At 34.9% G+C, this 22,482-nt stretch overlaps 1 protein-coding gene across 1 annotated transcript; it reads left to right on the top strand.

Moving 5' to 3' along the window:
- Window positions 1–3,739: 3,739 nt before the first annotated feature.
- LOC149198149 (plasma membrane ATPase 1-like) lies at window positions 3,740–22,247 on the top strand. Its single transcript, XM_089408936.1, has 8 exons — window positions 3,740–3,842; window positions 19,530–19,599; window positions 20,157–20,283; window positions 20,435–20,614; window positions 20,800–20,919; window positions 21,032–21,154; window positions 21,948–21,998; window positions 22,227–22,247. Exons 1-8 carry the CDS (start codon window positions 3,740–3,742, stop codon window positions 22,245–22,247), a joined length of 795 nt encoding a protein of 264 aa, XP_089265062.1.
- Window positions 22,248–22,482: the final 235 nt, after the last annotated feature.

Raw genomic sequence — 22,482 nt, 5'->3', positions numbered from 1 at the left:
TACCATGGGTTGGTTTGGTATTTCTTTTATTACTTGAAACTTCAATTGAGAACTTGTTAATAGAATATGAGAGGGTTGTAGTAAAATTATGATAGAGATCCTCTATGTTTTCTATACTAGATAAAGGAAGAAAATTAGTTTTTAATTCATTTAGGAAGAGAATTTTTTTATTTCTATCAAAGATTAACTTCTTTTGGCTATAAGGATTATCTTCTATGGGATCTATATGCATGACAAAATTGAGAGTCATAAGTAAAGGCCTATGATCATAGTCAAGCTTGTGGTCATTTAAGATTTCAAAATTTGTTATTTCGTTGTATAGAGGGAGATCAAAGATAACATAGTCTACCACGCTGCTACTAAGCCCATGGATGCAGGTCATCTAGCTAGAATTGGGCAACTTCATTAGACCGTTGCAAATTATGAGATCCTGAGCACTACAGAGCTTGACTAGGTCTGACCCAAACAAATTCTCCCCAAGGTCTTCAGAGCTCCTTTTGTACCAGCTAGCTAAAGGAAGGTCTTCGTCTAACCAAAGAGGATTGGGGTTTGAATGATTGCTTAGAATAATAGCTTGGTTGCTTGAAGTTCGAGCATTAAAGTCACCCATTAAAAGGATATTGCTTTCATTCCTTAGGCTAGAAATATCATTCTCTAAAACATTGTAAGGACTATTTTAATCTAGATTATTTTTCTTATAGAAGTTAGAATTAATGGGGGGAAATAACAGATTTCTATGTAGGTCTTTTTATCATAAATGTCAGTAATTTCTATACAACTATATTGGTGGTAAGGGTTGTTTTTATAAATCCTAGCATGGGGAGAGATGTTCTTCTTAATGTAACAAGCTATACCCCCAATGCGTCTACATGAGGATCGCTTATTCCAAGTAGACCATAATGTAAAGCCATCTATGTTAGGGATTTTAGATTTTTCGTGCTCCCAAGTTTCAACAAGCAAAATAATATCAACATCATTCGAGATCCAACTTAGCTTGGGGCCTTTGTTCCATGGAAAGCCCCGATAGTTCCAAGAAAGAATCTGGAGCATGTTGAATTGTTATTTATTATTATCTTTTTGGTTTCTATCTCGAATAACGACTTTTCTATTTCTGATTATTACCCATTTTCCTTCCTTCCTAGCTTCCTTTACCTTTTAAGCCTCCTTTCTCAATTCTGCTTGATCTTCTAGAATGAGATCTTCATTTATAAATATTCTCGTTCATTTTAGACTTGAGGTGTTACTAAGTATGTCATACTTATGGTCAGTAGAGCTCAGCCTTCCTTTATTCTCAGTTAGTTTCCCCAACCTTGTTGCTTATGTGAGACACGTTGTTTCAATTTGTAGTCTGTTATATAATTCTGTCTGGGCTATGGATAAAGTATCCTCATCCACCTCCTCTTTCAAACCGAAGATTATACAGTTCAAGGCCCTTTTGTTACGCTCATGGTCTAATTCTATCAATTTTTTCATTTCATCTTTAATTGGTTTGATATCTAATTTACCTACCACACTATTTAGGGTGAGGCGGCTATTAACTTTTTCTTCTAGCTCTTTAATCATGTCCTTCATTTTAAGACTCTCTAAAGTATCAACATCTACTTGCTGGGATGTTTGGTTCATATCTTGGTTTTGTTTTTCTATAACCTGTAACCTAGTCTCCATTGCCTCCATCTTATTCTCCAATAGTTCTATTTTATTTTCTATTTTTTTTTGGATCTTGTCTTCAAGAGATGTGAATTTATTTTCCAGCATGGCTGCTAACTCTGTTTGTAGCTTGACTTCTCTTTCTTCTCTATGTTTCTCTAAAGACTCTATATACTCATAGAGGCTCTGTAGAGTAACTGTGCTAGGTCTACCTTTGGTAATCTTTGGTAATTGTGGTGAATTATTCATACTTGAAAATATATGAGCAGATATGTATTAGAAAAATATAAGGAATGTGTGCACCTGATATCAGCAAGTCGGACCGTAGACGCACGTGCCCCAGATTGTTTTTCTATTACCGCAGAGAGATCGTGAATTATTACCGTAGAGAGATCGTAAATTATGACCGCAGAGATCATAAATTATTACCGTAGAGAGATCGTAAATTATTACTGCAGAGAGATCATAAATACATCACCCTAAATTATTACCGCAGAGAGATCGTAAATACATCACCCTAAATTATTACCGCAGAGAGATCGTAAATACATCAACCTAAATTATTACCACAGATAAATCGTAAATACATCACCGTAAATTATTACCGCAGAGAGATCGTAAATTATTACCACAGAGAGATCGTAAATACATCACCCTAAATTATTACCACAGAGAGATCGTAAATACATCACCCTAAATTATTACCGCAGAGAGATGGTAAATACATCACCCTAAATTATTACCACAGAGATATCATAAATACATCACCCTAAATTACATATTTTTTTTTTGAATAAGTTTAATCTATTAGTATACAAAAAGATTACATGGAGGCCTGGGCCTCAGAAGTTCTGGCCCGTGGTATGGGCATTCTAAAACAGCAGACATGATCAACATGTATCAGGCGATTCAACAAGAGAGTGTCGCCCTCATAGGGGAAACCGGCCATGAAGCTCCAACAGTTTATCAACCCACAGTAACTAAGAGAAGTTATGCATACAAAATTGTTCCCAGTCAAAAAACACAGCCGCCCGCAAAGGGGAAACCGACGACTTGACAAGCTGTAAATCTGAAGGTAACCAAGCTATGGCAGCGAGCGAGTAACAGTGACTAACCTAGACTATCGTCCATCCAAAAACATGCAAAAATGGAGATTAGCCATTTAAGTACCTTGAGAGGAGGGGGGAGATTCGACCACGCGACATGCATAGGCGTAAGGGTTGTCCTCGTCCTGCATATCATCTTTAGCACTAGAACAGCCTCGCTTGGTGTCATCCTCATCCTGCTTATCATCTATAGCACTAGAACAGCCTCGCTTGGTGTCGCCCGAACCGGCTTCAAATCTGAGATCCTACGAGGTGTTGCACTCGACTGCTTTCCTTTTCTGACCACCTCTGGAGGGAGAGCTAGTCCTTTCAACCTCCTTTTATGCAAAATTAGTTCTCGGAAGCTCAGTACTCATTTCAAGGGGCTCCTCTTTAAAATCGATGGTAATGGTGGCTGTTATAATCGGCATGTTGAGAAAACAGGGGAAACGGAACTGGGCAGTATGCTACTGACCGAGGATGAGACTGGAGATGCCACTTGCAGGTTGGGAAATCCTGCGACTAGCAAAGAAGCCACGACCACTTCTTGTCTCAGGGTAATGACCCGACGGGGAGTCCGAGGGAGGAGATGAGGAGCTCGGAGAGGTGGAGGGAGAGTGGCGGGGAGGACAACCATGGCTCGAGCCGCGACAACAGTGCATCCTCTAGCGCAGATGATGCATTGGATACAATTGAGAATGACTGAGCGAGACAAAGCAAGAAGCAGAGGACGGGGAATGAACGGGAAAACTAGTGCAAAGCTCAGAAGGCAAGGAAAGGGCGCACGGATTAGGGAAAGAGTCAGAGTGAAACCAGAATCCCCGAGAGCAATGGGATCTCTACGTAACATGAAAGCCTGGAATGAGGTCAATACAATAGAAAATTGAACATCTGCGCCCAGTGTTGGTTCTGGAGCTATGCTCTGAGACAGCCGAGGAGTAGAAAAAGCGCAGAGGCAACAAAGCAGGTGTGAAGCTTCCGGAAGAAGCCATATTGCTGAAGAACAAATGCGAGCATGGGCAACTGTGCTACATAAATGCAGTGGGGTGGTTGGCAGGCTCGTCGTTAATGCAGTTAATGAGGACGAGGACAAGAGGAAGGGTGGCGGTGGTAGAATCCCACGCACATGCCCAAATCCTTTGCCACATATCATTCCCTCTGATCACCCGCATCCGTGGACCCTAAATTACATATTAATATAACCGTTACATATTAATATTTTAATAAATTAATAAACTAATATCATTATTTAAATATTATTTTCAAGAACCAGTAATATTTGGTTTTAATAAATTAATTTAAATATTATTTTTCAAAAACTAGATGTTTAATATAGTCATTACCTATTAATATTTTTAATAAATTAATGAAATAATATCATTATTTAAATATTTTTTCAAAAACTAGCCGTTTAATATAGTCGTTACTTAATAATATTTATTTTTAATATATTAATAAATTAATATTATAGTTTAAACATTATTGTTCAAATATAGCCATTACTTGAAATTATGTCTCTACATTGCTCTCTATTTAAGCCTTTGCCATGGTTTGCCTCTTCATCTAGCCTTGATGATGAACCACACTTGTTGGTTTGAAACGCATCGGCCAAAAAAAAAAAAAATCTCTCATGTGATTTCTACTGAAAGACTTTGTTTAATTCATTATGGATCACAGAAGCTTGAATACAAAAGTAATATTATATTTTATTCTTAAATTTATTTTATGGTAAGTAAATTTTATAATAATTTTAATGTTTATATGAAAATAATGATATCATTATCATCATCTTCATTACATTAAATATTATTAGTCCCTGCCGGGGACTATATGCGATCGATCGATCGCTGACCCTTCGTTGACCGAGGTGATTTTCGATATATTAACAATATAACCTAAGTCGAACTAAGGTTTTGGGGGTGGAGAGGTTTTGGGGTCTTATTGCGGGCTTCACATCGTTCGAGGTGAAGGGCACGTGGTCCCGCGACTCCCATGCAGATGGCATGTACTGTGGTGGTCTTATCGGCGGACAACTGTCCCTCCTCGAGATCCTGGAAAGTTACTCGGCTTGGGTTTTACCCTGTTCACGCCCTTTGGGTTATTATTGTTACTTGGTTGTTTAGCTCTACAGTCTCTGCGATTTTTCCTTTGTATTTGTTGTATTGTCTGCGGTGAAAATAGAATGCGGTTCCTGCCTGCTCGGTTAACTGTATAGCAAACGTTTGGTTACGGTTCTGTTGTTCCAGGTCCGGCTTGTATGCCTCGACTGTCTGATGTCACTTTGGTAAGTTCGGCTACTGTATTTTTTAGATGTTTGTTCCTCTATCGTTTGGCGTTTTCCAGTGGCGTTGATGTTTGTCACAGTATTGGCATTCTAGTTAAATACTGAGGGTTTCTCTTACCTGCATGGGCTTTATGGAAATTTCCGTAAATGTCGGTTTCGACCACCATGTGAGTTCCTTATCATTTGGGCCGAGACGACTTGGGTGAGGCTGTGATTCTTGGTACAGATTGAGCGGCACGTGGTCCCGCGACTCCCAAGCGGACGACATGTACTGTGGTGGTCTCCCTGCTCGAGATCCTGGAAAGTTAGTCGGCTTGGGTTTTACCCTGTTCGCGCCCTTGCTTGGTTGTTTAGCTCTGCAGTCTCTGCGATTTTTCCTTTGTATTTGTTGTATTGTTTGCGGTGAAAACACAATGCGGTTCCTGCCTTCTCGGTTAGCTGTATAGCAAAGTTTGGTTGCGGTTCTGTTGTTCCAGGTCCGGCTTGTATGCCTCGGCTGTCTGGTGTCGCTTTGGTAAGTTCGGCTACTATATTTTTTAGATGTTTGTTCCTCTGTCGTTTGGCGTTTTCCAGTGGTGTTGATGTTTGTGACAGTATACAATTGATTTGGTAATAAATTCAGATTGATTTACAATCAACTTGGGTTACGGCGTGTACTGTGGTGGTCTTATCGGCGGACAACTGTCCCTCCTCGAGATCTTGGAAAGTTACTCGGCTTGGGTTTTACCCTGTTCGCGCCCTTTGGGTTATTATTGTTACTTGGTTGTTTAGCTCTGCAGTGTCTGCGATTTTTCCTTTGTATTTGTTGTATTGTCTGCAAAAAAACAATGCGGTTCCTGCCTGCTCGGTTAACTGTATAGCAAACGTTTGGTTGCGGTTCTGTTGTTCTAGGTCCGGCTTGTATGCCTCGACTGTTCTGTATAGGTGGTGCGCTCTAGGTGCTTGTAAGTTCGCGGCTACTGTATTGTTTATATGTTTGTTGCTCTGTCGTTTGGTGTTTTCCACTGGCGTTGATGTTTGTCACAGTATTGTCTGTTCGTTTCCCTCAAGAGTCCATGGTTATTTGAGCATTATAAGTTAACAGCATTCTGGTTAACAGGGCGGAGATAGGAAGAACGTTGGCATGGTTTCTGAGAAGGACAGAGAACGAGAGCTTACCAATTGAATTAGCTTAGTTTGTTGTTGTTTATATATTGGATGAAATGTTTCCTTTGCGAAAATTATAAGTTTTTCCGTGATACTCAGGGTTTCTCTTACCTGCATGGGTTTTATGGAAATTTCTGTAAATGTCGGTTTCGACCACCATGTGACTTCATTATCATTTGGGCCGAGACGACCTGGGTGAAGTTGTGATTCTTGGTACAGATTGAGCAGCAGTCTTTTGTAGTTTGAACTGTTTTTGCACATGAAGATCTAAATAAATTGGGGTTTTTGAATTGTTTGAACTATTTGTGCCGCATATTGGGTTTTTAATGGAATGTATTGTGGTTTGGAGAAAGAAATAAAGACCTGCAAGTATTTATGTATGTATGTGCCACATATTGCCTTTTTTTTTATTAATGGAATGTATTGTTATTAATGGAATGTGTTATGGTTTGGAGAAAGGAGCATTGTTTGCCTGGTACTCCTTTGTTAAATTCAAGGGTCTGGTTTCACGAGTTGTCAAGCTTGAGCAGACTGCTCTTCATGTCACTAGGTTTTGCTGTTCTGCTTGCCCGAAATGTTAAAATAGTTAAGATTGCAGTCTGTTTTGTAATTGCACGGTTTCCTATCTTAGGCGTGTATTCAAGGCTTTTCGCTTGTATAACTTATCTGTATGCTTACTTTGGTGCATAATGTTTTTTTAAGTTTGTAATTCTGTTATGGATGTATGAATATTCGACTCTGACATTACTCCTAGAGCGGAAGGTTGCTTTGTTAAGAACTCTGTTAAGTTCATTTAGTTACTGTTAAGTTCATTTGCTTTGTTAAGAACTGCTGAATTGAAGGTTTGCTATACTGGTACTAGATGTTCTTCGTTTGTTGTTGTTTATATATTGGATGAAATGTTTCCTTTGCGAAAATTATAAGGTTTTTCGTGATACTGAGGGTTTCTCTTAGCTGCATGGGTTTTATGGAAATTTCCGTAAATGTCAGTTTTGACCACCATGTGACTTCCTTGTCATTTGGGCCGAGACGACCTGGGTGAAGCTATGATTCTTGGTACAGATTGAGCGACAGTCTTTTGTAGTTTGAAGTGTTTTTGCACATGAAGATCTAAATAAACTGGGGTTTTTGAACTGTTTGAACTGTTTGTGGCGCATATTGGGTTTTTAATGGAATGTATTGTGGTTTGGAGAAAGAAATAAAGACCTGCAAGTATTTATGTATGTGCCGCATATTGCCTTTTTATTAATGGAATGTATTATGGTTTGGAAAGAGGAATAAAGACCTACAAGTATTTTTCCAGGGGCTTCTGGAGACTTCGTTAACCAATTTCGTCATTTGCATATTTTCTCATGGTACTCGTACAAGCTGTGTTGTGCATGAATATGGTTTAGACGAGAAGGAATTTGAACCCTTGGCTTCGTTGCAGGTACAGCGTTATTCTACTAATTGCTTTTTGTCAATTTTTCTATTAATTGCTTTTTGTCAATTTGCTAGGCTTTTAATTTTTGCATTGTGTAGGTTTATGGTGCAATTACTCTAGGTTTATAGTCGAGTTACTCCATGATTGTTTTAAAAAATATAGATATTTAAGCTGTATTGGCTCATTTATATTTTTTCTCTCATTCAATTATATTGCAATTCAAATCTGGAATCGTCTTTGTTTATTCTGTGTTTACATTAATATTAATATTAATATTATTAATTATTATAATCATAACAATAATATTATTTTAGATGATCCCAACAAGTAGAAGTTGGGTAATGCATCCAACTAGCTCCGTATAATGATGTATCAAGACATTTTGTCTATTTAAACCTTAGATTAAAATCTCATGTTAGCTAGTTATAACCAGATTGGTTCTGATATGATGTTCAACTACCTTATTCTCCTCAGAGAGAAAAAATAATTTTATTATGAAAACAAAATTACATTTATTATATATGTTTCTGCATTTCACAGATATCCTTAAGCATAGGTAGTGATAAAAGTATTGCTGACAACAAATCTTGCTTCATAAACAGTTTTCAAAAATGTCAATATGACAACCCTATCATAATCATTCTAACATATATCAGAGCTTTGAAGCCAGTTTTGTCTCATAAGAAATTAGCTCCTAGATATGTCCATAAACAGTCCCATAAAAAAATATACATATAGAGATATCCTTAAGCATAGGAAGTGATAAAAGTATGGCTGAGAAGATATCTTGCTTCATAAACAGTTTTCAAAAATGTCAATATGACAGCCCTATCATGGTCATTCTGACATATATTGCAGGTTTGAAACCAGTTTTGTCTCATAAAAAATTAGCTCCTAGATATGTTCATAAACAGTGCCATAAAAAAATATACATATAGATATTCACATTTAAACAGTCCCATGATTATATCAAAAGTGTGTCAAGACATTCCATGAGCTACCCTTCCACTTTCCCTTGAATGATCCAAGCTCGTGCTACCAAGTGTAATCTAGCTTTTGACAGTCCATCAGTTTCCATGTTCCTGTCTTTGTAGACATGTTGAAAGATAATGTGTTAAATACTCTGTTCAAGCAAGTTGAATCTGCTGAAATATAGGCTGAAATTTATAATTATCCAATGAATTTGTTCCATTCATCCAATTCACCACAATTTGTGAATCATCAAAGATCTGTAATTTTTGGGCATCTTTTTTCACGTGCCACAATTGGCAACAGTCTTGGGACAATTTGCTGAGGCAGACTGTTGCTGTGTTTGCCAAAGTTGTCCTTTGAACATATTACATGTTCATCATTTATATGAATCATACCTCCAGCATCACATAATGATGGATCTTCTTGATAAGCCTTATGGAAGTACGCTTATGCACTACTCGTATCTGGTTCTCAATGGCTTGTTTGGGTTCCTTGATCCTTGAATTCTGTTTAGATCCATATAGTATAACCATACTCTGATACCGAATAGCAGGAAACTTTTTACCTTGAAATATATTGGAGTTGCAACCTAGCACAAATTGGAGACAATACTTTTTATATTTTGACAGTTGAATTGGTGCACCACTTATGTAAAACTCATAAATAGCCTCACATTTATTTTATTTCACAAATGCAATTGACAATGATGTTAAATTTCAGAAATATTCTTAAAGTTATGCTGCATTTCTTCATTTTGTCTTTCCATTGCTTCCTTTTGTTAACTTCATTTTGTCTTTCCATTGCTTGCTTTTGTTAACTTGCACAAATATTCTTAAAATTATGCTCCTTTTTTTCATTATGTCTTTGCATTGTTTCCATTTCCAACTTCTTTGTTATTTATAAATATGGCTTCTTGCTAGAAATTTGATATTTGCTTAGCAACATAATGCAATAGCCTATTTTTTTAATATACATACATTTTGTTCAAAACAATCATGTTCAGTTTTTGCTAACTTCATCAATATTTTTTGCAAAGCTGTACAAGACAATTGCAAAAGGAAACTCTGGTAAGCAATTGCAAATGATGGAAGAAATAATAGATTTTGACAATTACAAATTCAGATTGCAATGCATTTTTCCTGAGAACATTGATATTGTATTAAAAAGAAATGGTCTTTTTAGACTAAATGCATTCTCATATACTGTAGGAGATTGTCTATTTGACTCATTCGAAATGCTTCTACATTTTCGTTATACTTCAAATGAATTGCGAAATGGGTTAATAGACCACTTTCTTTTTTGCTTAAAGAACAATGATGTTGAAGCAATACAGTCATATCAGTATGAACTAGCACCTGACTTCCTATATGAGTTACATGGTGTTAATGATATTGGTACATATCTTCATAAAATGCGTTATTCTGCATCTACAACTATAAAGGAGTCTGACCGATGTTTATGGGGTGATACCTTTTGCATACGTTGGTTAGCTAAATGGCTAGATATATCAATTGTAGTTTGGTCATTGACAAGAAAAACGAGATATTTGCTCTTTAATCAACATGAAAATGCAATTCCATATTGCATTCTCTTTCATGATGCAAATCCTGTTAGTGGTCATTATGAACCATTGGTTTACCAAAAGTTTCCAATTTGCATTTGCAACCAGTCTAATATCTACCTGTCACCTATTTGCAAAGATATTGAAAGCCATTGGATGCACATTGCAAATAATATGCTTTTAAATGGACTAACAATTGCAAAGCAAGTGACATCTCATTGTGGTGACAGTCTCTTTAATGCAATTTGCTATTTAGTAGCAACAGAATTCAATGCAGAGTGTTTGCGACTTTACATTGTGCAATCTTTTTGCAATGCACTTATGCATAAGAATCAAGAGGCATTGCATTGTTTAGAGCAATACCTAGTAGTTGATGCGATACACTATACAATGAATAGCAACTGGCAACAATATCTGATAAATATGGCAATGCCATATGAAAAAGGACAAGTGGAAGGCGGACCATTTTGTCTACAATGGATATCTGTGATATTCAAAGTCAATATCCAAGTATGGTCCTCTGTTGCTAATAACTTTGTCAATTACAGTTCCGCTTATTCGAGATGCAATGATATTGTTAACATCTTGTCATTCATGACAAATACATCACATATTCACTACCACGCAATGATACAAGAATATGTTTACAATTCTCAAGAACTACACATGGAAGCAAATGACGTTTGTAATCAATTGCGTCATAAGCATATAGTAGAAAAAGAGCAATGTATATCTCAAGTACATTTTAGCAATAATATTGCATTTGAGATAGCATGTCATTTAGATCAAATGCAACCAACTAAGGATTGTAGGCTGAATTATCACAAGCTAAAGCAATTCATACGTACAAAACGCAAATGCAATGACAAATACAAAAAACCATTTTCTAATAAGAACTCAAGAATTACAAGCAAGAAAAATTCAATACAAATTTATATGGAAAAAGTCGAAGACACGCCTAGGAATACATGTGCAGTTTGCAACAAATTGCATTTTGCAAAAAATATTAGATTCTTCACTATAGATTTGCAAGAAAAGCATACGAATTTGACGTTGAACAATAGGACCTTTAGCAATGAAAACATATGTGTTTCTTGCAAGAAAGCGCTCGAGAATGGAAAGCTACCACAATTTGCAACACTTGAACAAATAAGACGTAACATTTCATTGCCAACTGTAAATATACTTTCAAACCTAGAAGAAAGACTTGTGTCATTGAGAATTGCATTTGCACAAATCAGACAATGGGGACATAGACGATCACAAATTGGCTTAACAAGATCAATTATCAATGTACCAGTTCATATGGACATTGTGCAAAAAGCATTGCCACAATATCTAAATGATATAATGACAATTGCAGTTGCATTGAAAAGACGATTGCAATACAAAAATGCATACCAAACAGGTAAAGTACGTCCAATTATTGTCATGAAAGCATTGAACGAACTATGTTCTAGAAGTCTTTATAAAGCTAGCAACATTTGTATAAATGAGAATTGGGCCCATGTTTTACAAGAGAATAATGAATACATTGTACAAAATTCAAACAGTGACAATGAAAGTGATACAGATAGTGATGCAAATAATGAAACACCTACTGAAACATTGGTGCATGGATTAATAGAATCACAACGCAACTACGATTTGTAAGACACGATTATTGAATTGGCACCTGCTGAAGGACAATGACCATTAGGCATTTTCAAGGACAAATATGTAGAAGAAATGAACTTTCCAACATTATTTTATGGCAATGCACGTGATCATGACATCACAAATAGGTTTAGTTACCAAAAAATTGTGCAATGGGAATTGTTACAAGCAAGTGGTGACTTCCAATATCATACAACAAAAAAAATTTTCAAGACAATGCAAATAATAATTGATAAAGTGCTTTCTTGCATATGGGTACGAATAAGAAAAGGACAACTAAAAGGCAGGAAAATATTAGAAAAAGATGTCAAGTATCGAGCAAATTTGGAAAATTTATTGAAGTCTGACATTGGATACATAGATTTCGAAAACATTCACATATCTTCTGGCCATTTGGAACAAATTAGGAAAAACATATTTGCAATGATACGACAACTGGGGCCTCCAACTTTCTTCGTGACATTCACAAGTGCAGAACATCGATGGAAACCATTAGTAGATACACTCGTCACATTGTTTAGAAATAAAGCAAATAAAAATGCTATTGATATATTAGAAGATGATGACATTGACTACCTTATAAGAAAATATCCAGTCACATGTAGCCAATACTATAGACATAGAATTAATGCTATAAAGCAATTGATATCTCAAGATACTACATTCTTTGGAAAAATATCTGATTACTATTTCGTAACAGAATTCCAAAATAGAGGAACTGAACATGAACATGGACTGTTATGGATAGAGAATGCTCCAATATATGGAAAAGAAAGCAATTCAGAAATTGAGAAGTTTCTTGACAATTACATCACTTGTAATACAGATCATTTGGAGCCAGATGTTGCTAAATTGCATAAACATCGCCATACAAAAAGTTGTAAGAAGCGAAAAAATTCAAATTGCAGATACAACTTCCCCATGCCACCAATGAAATCAACAATGATAATTGAACCAACCAATGCAGAAAATAAAAAAATCGTAGAGAAATCAATATCTTTTTTTGCATTCTTGGAGCAAACAAACTACAATGATTCAATAACACATGACAATTTCCTCCTAAAAATAGGGCTACTAGAAAATGGGTACATATAACTATTACAACATACAATAAAGCAACCAACAATTTTCCTGAGACGAAAACCTTCTCACATTTGGAATAACAGTTTTGCAAAGGCTATACCTACTTTATGGAATGCAAATACAGATGCACAATTTGTGCTAAATGCATATGCTGCAGCGTCATATTGTAGTTCATATATGACCAAAATTGACAAGTCTATGACAAATGCATTTAGAAGAATACGCAAAGAGCATTAGAAAGATGAAATTGATGCTATGCAAATGATTTGTAAACTTGGAAATACATTACTCAATCTACAGCAAATGTCAGCTCAACAAGCAGTGCATATAGCACTTTCATTTCCATTGAGTTGTAGTTCAAGGGAATGTATATTTGTAAACACGTCTCCAGTTGATGAACGCACATTTATGCTTAAACCGCCTATTCTTTTGAAACAAGAACCTGATGATTCAGAAGATGTTATGTGCCATTCGATTGTTGACTACTACATTGGACGACCAAGTTCCATTAGCAAAATCTGCCTTGCAGAATTTGTATCAAATTACAAGAAAGATGGCAAACCCATATCTAGAAGGAAAAAACCAAATGTTATACGATTTGTCAAATATAACAAACACAATGATATTGAAAACTTTTGTCGAGAGAAATTATTGTTATATATGCCATTTGAAAATTGTGAAGATACATTGAAACAAGAATTGCCTACATGGCTCTCTGCATATACATTACATGAAAAAACAATTCAAGTCAATGAAGCCAAATTTACATATAACATCAATCCAACATGGGGTGATTTAGAGACTGCAACAAATGAGCAAATTAGTTCTTTGAATAGTAATCAAATGAATATGCAAAACCAAGAGAACAATTCCCATTATGAGGAATATGATTTGCAATCGGACTTGCAATTTCCAAAACAATTTGAAATGAAGAAAAAAATCAATCTTGGATTTCAAATTACTGCCCATCCATTTTTAATGGAGAACAATGAATATTACAAACTTAGAAGAATCTTGAACAAAGAGCAACAAGCAATTGTAAAAGACATTGCAATTAAAAAAAAAAAAAAACCCAAGGAACCAATTTACCTTTTTATTACAGGTGGAGCAGGTGTAGGTAAAACGCTCACAGCAAAAGCGATTTTCCAAATGCTTATACGAATTTATGATTCACAAAACACAACTGATCCTATGAAACCAAAAGGTCTAATATTAGCATACACAGGAAAAGTTGCATATAATGCAGGTGGAACAACAATCCATTCTGCATTGCTAATTCCTTTTAACAAGTCTCAACTGTTCTCACTGAGCAAAGAAGTATTGGACAACTTATCAAAGCTATATCAAGAATTGCAAGTAGCTTTCATAGATGAGATCTCGATGATTGGAAGTCGGTTCTTATATTCTATTGACAATAGACTCAGAAACATAAAACATGTCCAAACAAAATACTTTGGGAACATTGACATCATATTTTGTGGTGATTTCTATCAAGCACAACCTATTCAAGACTCTCTTATTTTTGAACAACCAACAATCAACAATCAAACAATAACACATGATTTCTGGAAGGATAATGTCAAGTGCTTTCAATTGCATATGACGACGCGACAAACAAATAAGAGATTCATATCAGTGTTAAATAGAATGCGAACAAATTGTCAAACATCTGACGATATAACATACATGAATACAAGTTGCATGCACCCTGTACCAAATGATCCAACATTTCCCTATTTATTTTACAAAAACAAAGATGTTGCAATGCATAACAAGAAAATGTTGATGCTGATGCCTGGCAAAGAAATTTTAATTAATGCAATTGACGAAAATGAGAAGAATAACGACAATTTCCCAACTCATCAACATACGGCTATTTTGCCTCCGCACCTTTTGATAAAGTTGAACATGTTAGTTGAAATGTATGCTTGCAATTATGATGCACCAGATGGGCTAGTGAATGGTGCAGATGGAATAGTTAAAGCATATACCCATACAGATAAGGTTGATTTTCTATGGATTAAGTTCCATGACCCTAATATTGGTCATTGACAATCTAGAAAACTAGCTCATTTGTATACTTCAGAGATAGCACATGATTGGACACCAATATTGCGAATATCAAAAGCAATGCCTATGACATCAAAGATGGCGCCATTGAAAATACGAAAACAATTTCCAATTCAACTTGCATGTGCACGCACAATACATAGATCACAAGGCTTAACCTTGGATAGGCTTGCATTCGACCCTACTGGAGTACAAGTGCATGGCCTAGTATACACAGCACTATCACGTGTCAGAAACATAGAATCATTGTATTTGCTTAATCCTCTTAAACATAATAATTTCAAGGTCAAGCAAAAAGTAAATTGTGAAATGCAACGTTTGCAAACCACTGCAAAATGGCAATTAGAATATGACTCTTCATCAATACAATCATTGCGATCCATCTTTATTCTTTCAATGAACACTCTCAATCTTCATGTGCATATTGCTAACATATGCAATGACTATGACACAATGCAATCTGATATCTTGTGCTTACAAGAAACACATATGTTGTTGTGTATGGAAAATGAATACTTCAAAATTTTCAATTGCATCTCAAGTTGCATTAAGCATGGAGTAATGATATTGATAAAGAAAAATATCATTATCCTTGAACATACCCATTTTGAAGACTGCTTTGTAGAAGCATTGCTCGCAAAAATAAAAGTTCACACATTACAAATTGCAATATTCAATATATATGCATCGCCACATGCAAACCTAAACAATATCCTCAATGTCATTGCAAAATCTTTATACAACTTAGATCTAGACAATATCATAGTTATATTAGGGGACTTCAATATTGATATGGTACATTGCAATCAAAAAACAAAGCAGCTAGAAACCTACATGCAAAACTACAATCTTCATTTCCTAGTTGACAAAACTAATAACATGCACAAATCATTGATTGACCATGTTTGGGAAAATCTAGCTAATATAAAATATAGAATTTTCGTATTGGATACATATTGGTCTGACCATTATACAATATCTCTTGTCCTTCAGCTATGATATACACATGAAACAGTTTACAAAACTCCAAATTTTGACATTTTTGCAATACCTCATTGGTTTTACCATATCTATTTTACTAAAGCATACTACAATATCCTTTTTGTACTAAACGAAGTGATAACAACATACATACTATGCATTCTATTGTACATTTACATATATGGCGTTCTGTATTGATCAATGCAAGTTATGCCAAAGACAGCCTTTTCAATTAACCAACACAAGTATCCTATCATAAATTTGCAGATATGACCTCATCTATTTATGGATGCAGATTCTTCTAGTAAAACCCTTTTCAATTGAACAGAACGACCAAGAAAAAAGAACAACAACATGCAACATAAACAAACAGAGTATATTCTTTTTGCCTTTCCTTTCCTATGGATCTTCTGTTCTTGTTCAAGTTTTACTTTTATATGTTCTTTTGACTTGCACTAAATATGTCTTACTATTCTATAACATAGCATAAATCTTGAAAAAGGAAATGAAACAATTGAAGAAATAGAATGCATAAGCCAATTAGAAAGCGCAACCCAACCACTTGTTTTGCAAAGGTATGTCTATGAGAACTACACAAATATGCTAATTTGTATTTAGAATATTAATGTTTACTATATATGCATTCTATTTTTATTTTTACATATGTATGGTTCTATGGTTTTAATGTTCTTGTTCACTTTTTACTTCTAATTTGCACTAAATATATGTCACTATTCTATAACATAGCCTAAATCTTCAAAGAAGAAAAGAAACAATTGAAGAAATAGAATGCATAACCCAATTAGAAAGGGCAAGCCAACCACTTGTTTTGCAAAGGTATGTCTATGACAACTATACAAATATGCTAATTTGTATTTAGAATAATAATGTTCACTAAGGTATGTCTATGACAACTATACAAATATGCCAATTTGTATTTAGAATATTAATGTTTACTATATATGCATTCTATCTTTACATATGTATGGTTCTATGGTTTTAATGTTCATTGTTAACTGTTTACTTCTATATGCTCTTTCAAATTGAACTAAATATATGTTGCTATTCTATAACATAGCATAAATCCTGAAAAAGGAAAACAAAAAACTGAAGAAATAGAGCGCATAACTCAATTAGAAAAGGCAAACCAACCACTTGCTTTGAAAAGGTATGTATGACAACTATACAAATATGCAATTTTCTATTTAAAATATTAATGTTTACTATATATATCTTCTCTTTTTACATATCTATATTTAAATGTATATATATCAGATTAATGTTTACTATATATATCTTCTCTTTTTACATATCTATATTTAAATGTATATAAATTAGAAAATCTTGGACGAGTGAAGAAAGCACTAGTAGTAAGTCCCCCCAAACAATGCAGCAAGAAGACATGTACAGGTTACATATCAAAATTTCTTTATTGATTGCTTATCACAAAATACACGTGATAATATCCACATCATATTGAACCATGCCTTTGCCTGTGTTAGTCCAACTGAAACAATCGCAGCCAAACTTCATTCAACAAATGTACAAAATGATACATCAAAAAGGTATGCATATGAAACACAACACTCTAATCTATTTCTACTTATTCAGTCTTTAGGAGAAACATACTATTCTACAAATGTTTATAGCAATTTCTAACTAAGCAATTTTAATAGGCAAAAACAGACACTGCCAATTAAAGTATCAATTGAAGATCTCAATAGTCGTAAAATTGGGCAGCTATTTGTTGGAGACATAATGGTTGTCTATACTGCATTCCTTGATAAAGCAAACAAATCACGTCAAGTGTTGCGAGCTGATTTGACAGATGCTCAAGGAATGATGACTATAACGTTGAGTGTACCTGCACATTTGGTGGAGCGACATGAACACAAAATTTTGCAAGGCAACAGCATCTCAATTACAAATTTCAGGATATTGCCTAAAACTGTTTATGATCGCGGTGACTGTGACAAAATAATATTGCTTAATGAATCAAGTATCATAGAAACTGTACCTGAAGTTTGCAAAGAATATTGCTTCATTCCCAATACAACCATTAGGCAATTTGCAAACAAAAAAGAAATGTACCCAATTGGCACAATCGTTGCCGCCGTTACACTTGCCAAACGAGTTGGATTGCATTACATACTTCATATCAAAGATGGAGATTCTGAAAACGACAATGCAACTGTATGTATTGAGATGTTACTTATTCCTAATTTTCAGTAGATAACATGCATCACTTCAATACATAGTTGTTGTAATTTGTCTATAGTTTTTGTAATTTGTCTAGTGAAATTGCAATTTTTCAATGCATACGAACAATGTATTTGCATATTACTTTTTGTATTTTTCAATACATAACAATTTCTGTTTTGCAGTTGCAACTCTTTGACACATATGAACAATTTTTCCTTTCAATGGAAAAACAATTGCAAAAAGGACACTTTCCGCTCATCCTTTTCAAAAATTTAACAAAAAAGGTAAACACAAAAGAAACAATATTCAGAGCATCGAAGTCAACGTTCATGACTGAACTTAACACAGATGCACTCAACAATCTCGAAAAACTAACTACATCTACCTATGTTGTAAGTATAGCAATAATAATGTTTTTGCTGCCTTTGCATTTGCCATGTAATAATGTAAATTAACGCTTGAATGTTTTATAAACAGGTCGAAGGTATTCTGATCGCAACAAATCCATATTCAACTCCTTTCGAACCTGTTTGTGCAATTTGTAACTCCCCGGTGAATTCATCCATAGCAATAGCCAATGCAACAATTTTTTGTTCACAATGCAATGATAATTTCCCTTTCCTCTACAAGCATTGTATAAATGCTGTAATAGAATCCATTATAAATAACTTTGTCCAGTGCATTATCAGGGAGCCCTTATTACATGACTTGCTTCCTGATTTAAAATCAATGTCATATGAAACATATTTGCAACAGAAAGCTACCACTGTTTACATCTTACGTGACTTCAAAATTCAGAGCAAGTTCACACTCAATGAAGATAGTGAGCTATTACATGTCAACTAACAAATGGAAGGTACATGAACATATGCCTTAACATGTTTTCTCTCAAATATGTCCTCTCTTCAATTTACAATGTTATCATTTTGCTCTAACTAACCATTTGTTATACAGATTACAAAATCCAGGAACATGGCAGCCTTCACATCCACAACAAATGCAAAAGTAATATGAATATGTTTCTTCATATTATGCTCTTACTATAATACAAGTATTTGACTTGCAATTTTGACTCATTTACAAAGAATATGTAACGCAACGGTTGATGAAAAAAGGCTAGAAAGTCTTTATGCATTTGTGTTTGTATTGTTTCTGTTTCTGTTCTCTATCTCGAATGGAACGCATTCTGCATCATGCTTTATATCATTGAATACAGCAAATGCAACATCAGATCAGCAATAATTTTGTATCTACAGCTGCTGAATGCAAACACCAAAGATTCCATAGATTGATTAAACATGGCACTTATTATCTACTCAAGTTAAATGACAAATTGTATATTGAATCGGCTAGTCATTTCTGTCTCTTCCTATGTTATGGCTGAATGCTACGTTAGTTTTTGTTTCTTGCATACTGTAGGTAACGATTCAGGAAACAAGGCTAGAAAGTCTTTATACATGTCTGTTTGTATTGTTTCTGTTTCTGTCCTGTATTTGAGATCGAATGCATTCTACAACATGCTTGAAGCTAGACTTTATAAATAGCACCAAACTATATGGACTTTAAAATGAATATATGTTGTTTGAAAATGGAATTATGGCATAATGCATTTGGTATTATTAGTCCTTCCCTGGGACTATATGCAATTGATCAATTGCTGACCGTTGGTTGACCGACATGATTTTTCATTATAATAGCATTATAACCTAAGTCGAACAAAAGTTTTGGGCTCGAAAGTTTTTGTTTTATTTTACCTATGTTTCTGTTTCCTGTACAAGGAATGAAAATCTCATCTAAACATAAGTTTCATAGAGGAAAACAAAGCTGGCAATGTTGCTGCAGCACTGATGACCTGGCTGGCTCCAAAGAGCAAGGTCTGTTCACTATCTTTTTTATGAGTGGCAGCCCCAATATTTTCAGTTTTCTATCCTGGTTTTTTAGGGGAAGCATGCAATTGGATGTTCAGAATCCTCTTAAGATCATGGGTGCTGCAGTTTTGAATTCCTTGGTCAATGACTTAAGACTTTGAACTTAACAAGTTCTTAGAGATGGACAATGGAATCAAGAAGATGCAGCAATGCTTGTTCTTGGTGACATAATCAGCATCAAACTTAGAGATATTGTTCCTGCGGATGCACGTCTTCTTGAAGAAGATCCTTTAAAGATTGATCAGGTCTTAATCCAATCCTTTTCTTTACTTCTTATTTCTGATTACAAGTGCTCGAATTTTCGGTATGCTTTTATATCGTTTCTGGGATTAACTTCGACTATTTTGGTACTTTTCCTGAGCCACGCTTTATGACAATATTTTTGAATGTGTGTAGTCTGCCCTCAGTGGTCAGTCATTACCAGTAACAAAGCGTCCTGGCAATGGGATTTACTTTGGCTCTACTTGCAAACAGGGTGAACTTGAATGTGTTGTCATTGCTACTGGGATCCATACCTTTTTTGGTAAACCAGCACATATTGTCAACAGTACAAACCAAGTTGGCCACTTCCAAAAGGTTGGTATTTATTCTGGACTTCTGATTCTTTTTTTTGTGCTTTCTCTTATTTCATAAATACATAATTTTTGGTGATACTGCAGTTGTACCAAATTGGCTAGTTAGGGTTCGTGGTAATATTGGATGATCCAGTACTGTTAGCTTCCTTCAAACAAGTATCAATTACTAATTGTTGTCATGAATAGGTTTTCACGAAAGGATATGACAAGGATGTTGTTGTCTTGATGGTTGCAAGAGCATCCAGAACAGAGAATCAAGATGCCATTGATGCAGCAATTGTTGTGATGCTTACAGATCCTAAGGAGGCAAGTATTTTTTTTATGTCATCATATTAAATTTTAGTTGATAAGCAGGCCTATGCTTATTTTACTGATTTGTATCTTTTGTTGTGGCTTTTAACATCCATGCATCTAAAAGGCACGGGCAACCATTCAAGAGGTCCATTTTCTTCCTTTTAATCCAATTGACAAAAGGACAGCTCTCACTTATATTGACAATGAAGGGAAAATGCATCAAGTTACTAAACATGCTCCAGAGCAGGTATTGTTCTTTGGAAGTTTGACCTTCTTCATTAGACCTCTTACATATATGGATCATTTTCTGGATCTTTAAATGAATCAAAAGAATAAACAACAAAAGGTCAACAACATCTCAAGTACAACGTATTGATATTTTCCAATATACACATATTTTCCAATTTTAAAATGATAGAATTGATATTTTATGCCCTAATATAGATGTCCTTTACCAGATATCCTTTATCAAGTATAGAAGCGTTCATTTAACATTATCTTTCAATGATTGTTACCCAGAAATGCTTAAATTCTCTCAGTTATTATTATACACAAATACTTACGAAACTTCAGCCATTATTATACATAAATACTTAGATAACAGCGCTGCTAATTTGAAATTTTGTTATCTAATTAGCAGCGCTGTTGCAGTGACTTATGAAATTATGCACACAACAGCTGCCAATATTAGAATATTACCAAGAGAAGACCTTCCTCGTTGTGCTTTCGAAACTGATCAGTTGGTTGAGGTATATACAATACTCAGTTTCTAATAAATTGTTTTTGCAAATTAAAAGAGATCTCGTCAAGATTGGAAAGTTGCAACAAGCCATGTTAGAGATCTGTTTTACTCTTATACAGCTTTAGTCAATCAAATACTCTTTTTAATGTTAAACAAGCCTTTGACACATTGTACATGATATAAGGATTGCACAAGAAGCTTTAGTTCACATAACTCCTTAAGATGTTTTGTCTCAAATATGTCCTCTCTTCAATTTACAATGTTATCATTTTATTCTAACTAACTATTTGTTATACAGATTACAAAATGCAGGAACATGCTGGCCTTCACATCCAGACCAAATGCAAAAGTAATATGAATATGTTTCTTCATATTATGCTCTTACTGCAATACAAGTATTATGACTTTGTAGCCTCACGGTTTTGATCTCTCCTTCTGCATTGTCATGTTCAGCTAGTTAGCGTGAATCTGAAGTTTGATGACAGATACAGTTCTGTAACCAGTAATAGGATTGCATATGATAAAGTACCTTTCAGCAACTTGATCTTATTTTGAAATTGTGTCGTCTAATTGGCAGGGCTGCTGCAGTGACTTCTGATATGAGGCACACAACAGCTGCCAATATTAGAATATTACAAAGAGAAGACCTTCCTCGGTGTGCTTTCGAAACTGATCAGTTGGTTGACGTATATACAATACTCACTTTCTAATAAATTGTTTTTGCAAATCAAAAGAGATCTCGTCAACATTGCAAAGCAATGCGAAACCCGCAATAAGACCCCAAAACCTTTCCACCCCAAAACTTTGGTTCGACTTAGGTTATAATCGCTTGG

The sequence above is a fragment of the Pinus tabuliformis genome, chromosome 2_2, assembly GCF_031772625.1.
Source record: "Pinus tabuliformis cultivar Carrire ecotype Pingquan chromosome 2_2, CPIR1, whole genome shotgun sequence".
Lineage (NCBI taxonomy): Eukaryota > Viridiplantae > Streptophyta > Pinopsida > Pinales > Pinaceae > Pinus > Pinus tabuliformis.
Note: the sequence above shows the minus strand (reverse complement) of the source record. Positions and strands in the feature narration are given on the sequence as shown.

Bases quoted from the DNA above. Each gene is read 5' to 3' on its own strand.
- LOC149198149 (XM_089408936.1), top strand. From the start codon at position 3,740: ATGCGAGCATGGGCAACTGTGCTACATAAATGCAGTGGGGTGGTTGGC. The intron at 20,920-21,031 runs GCAAGTATTTTT...TGCATCTAAAAG, and splicing joins TGCTTACAGATCCTAAGGAG to GCACGGGCAACCATTCAAGA. The intron at 21,999-22,226 runs GTAATATGAATA...TCTAATTGGCAG, and splicing joins CATCCAGACCAAATGCAAAA to GGCTGCTGCAGTGACTTCTG.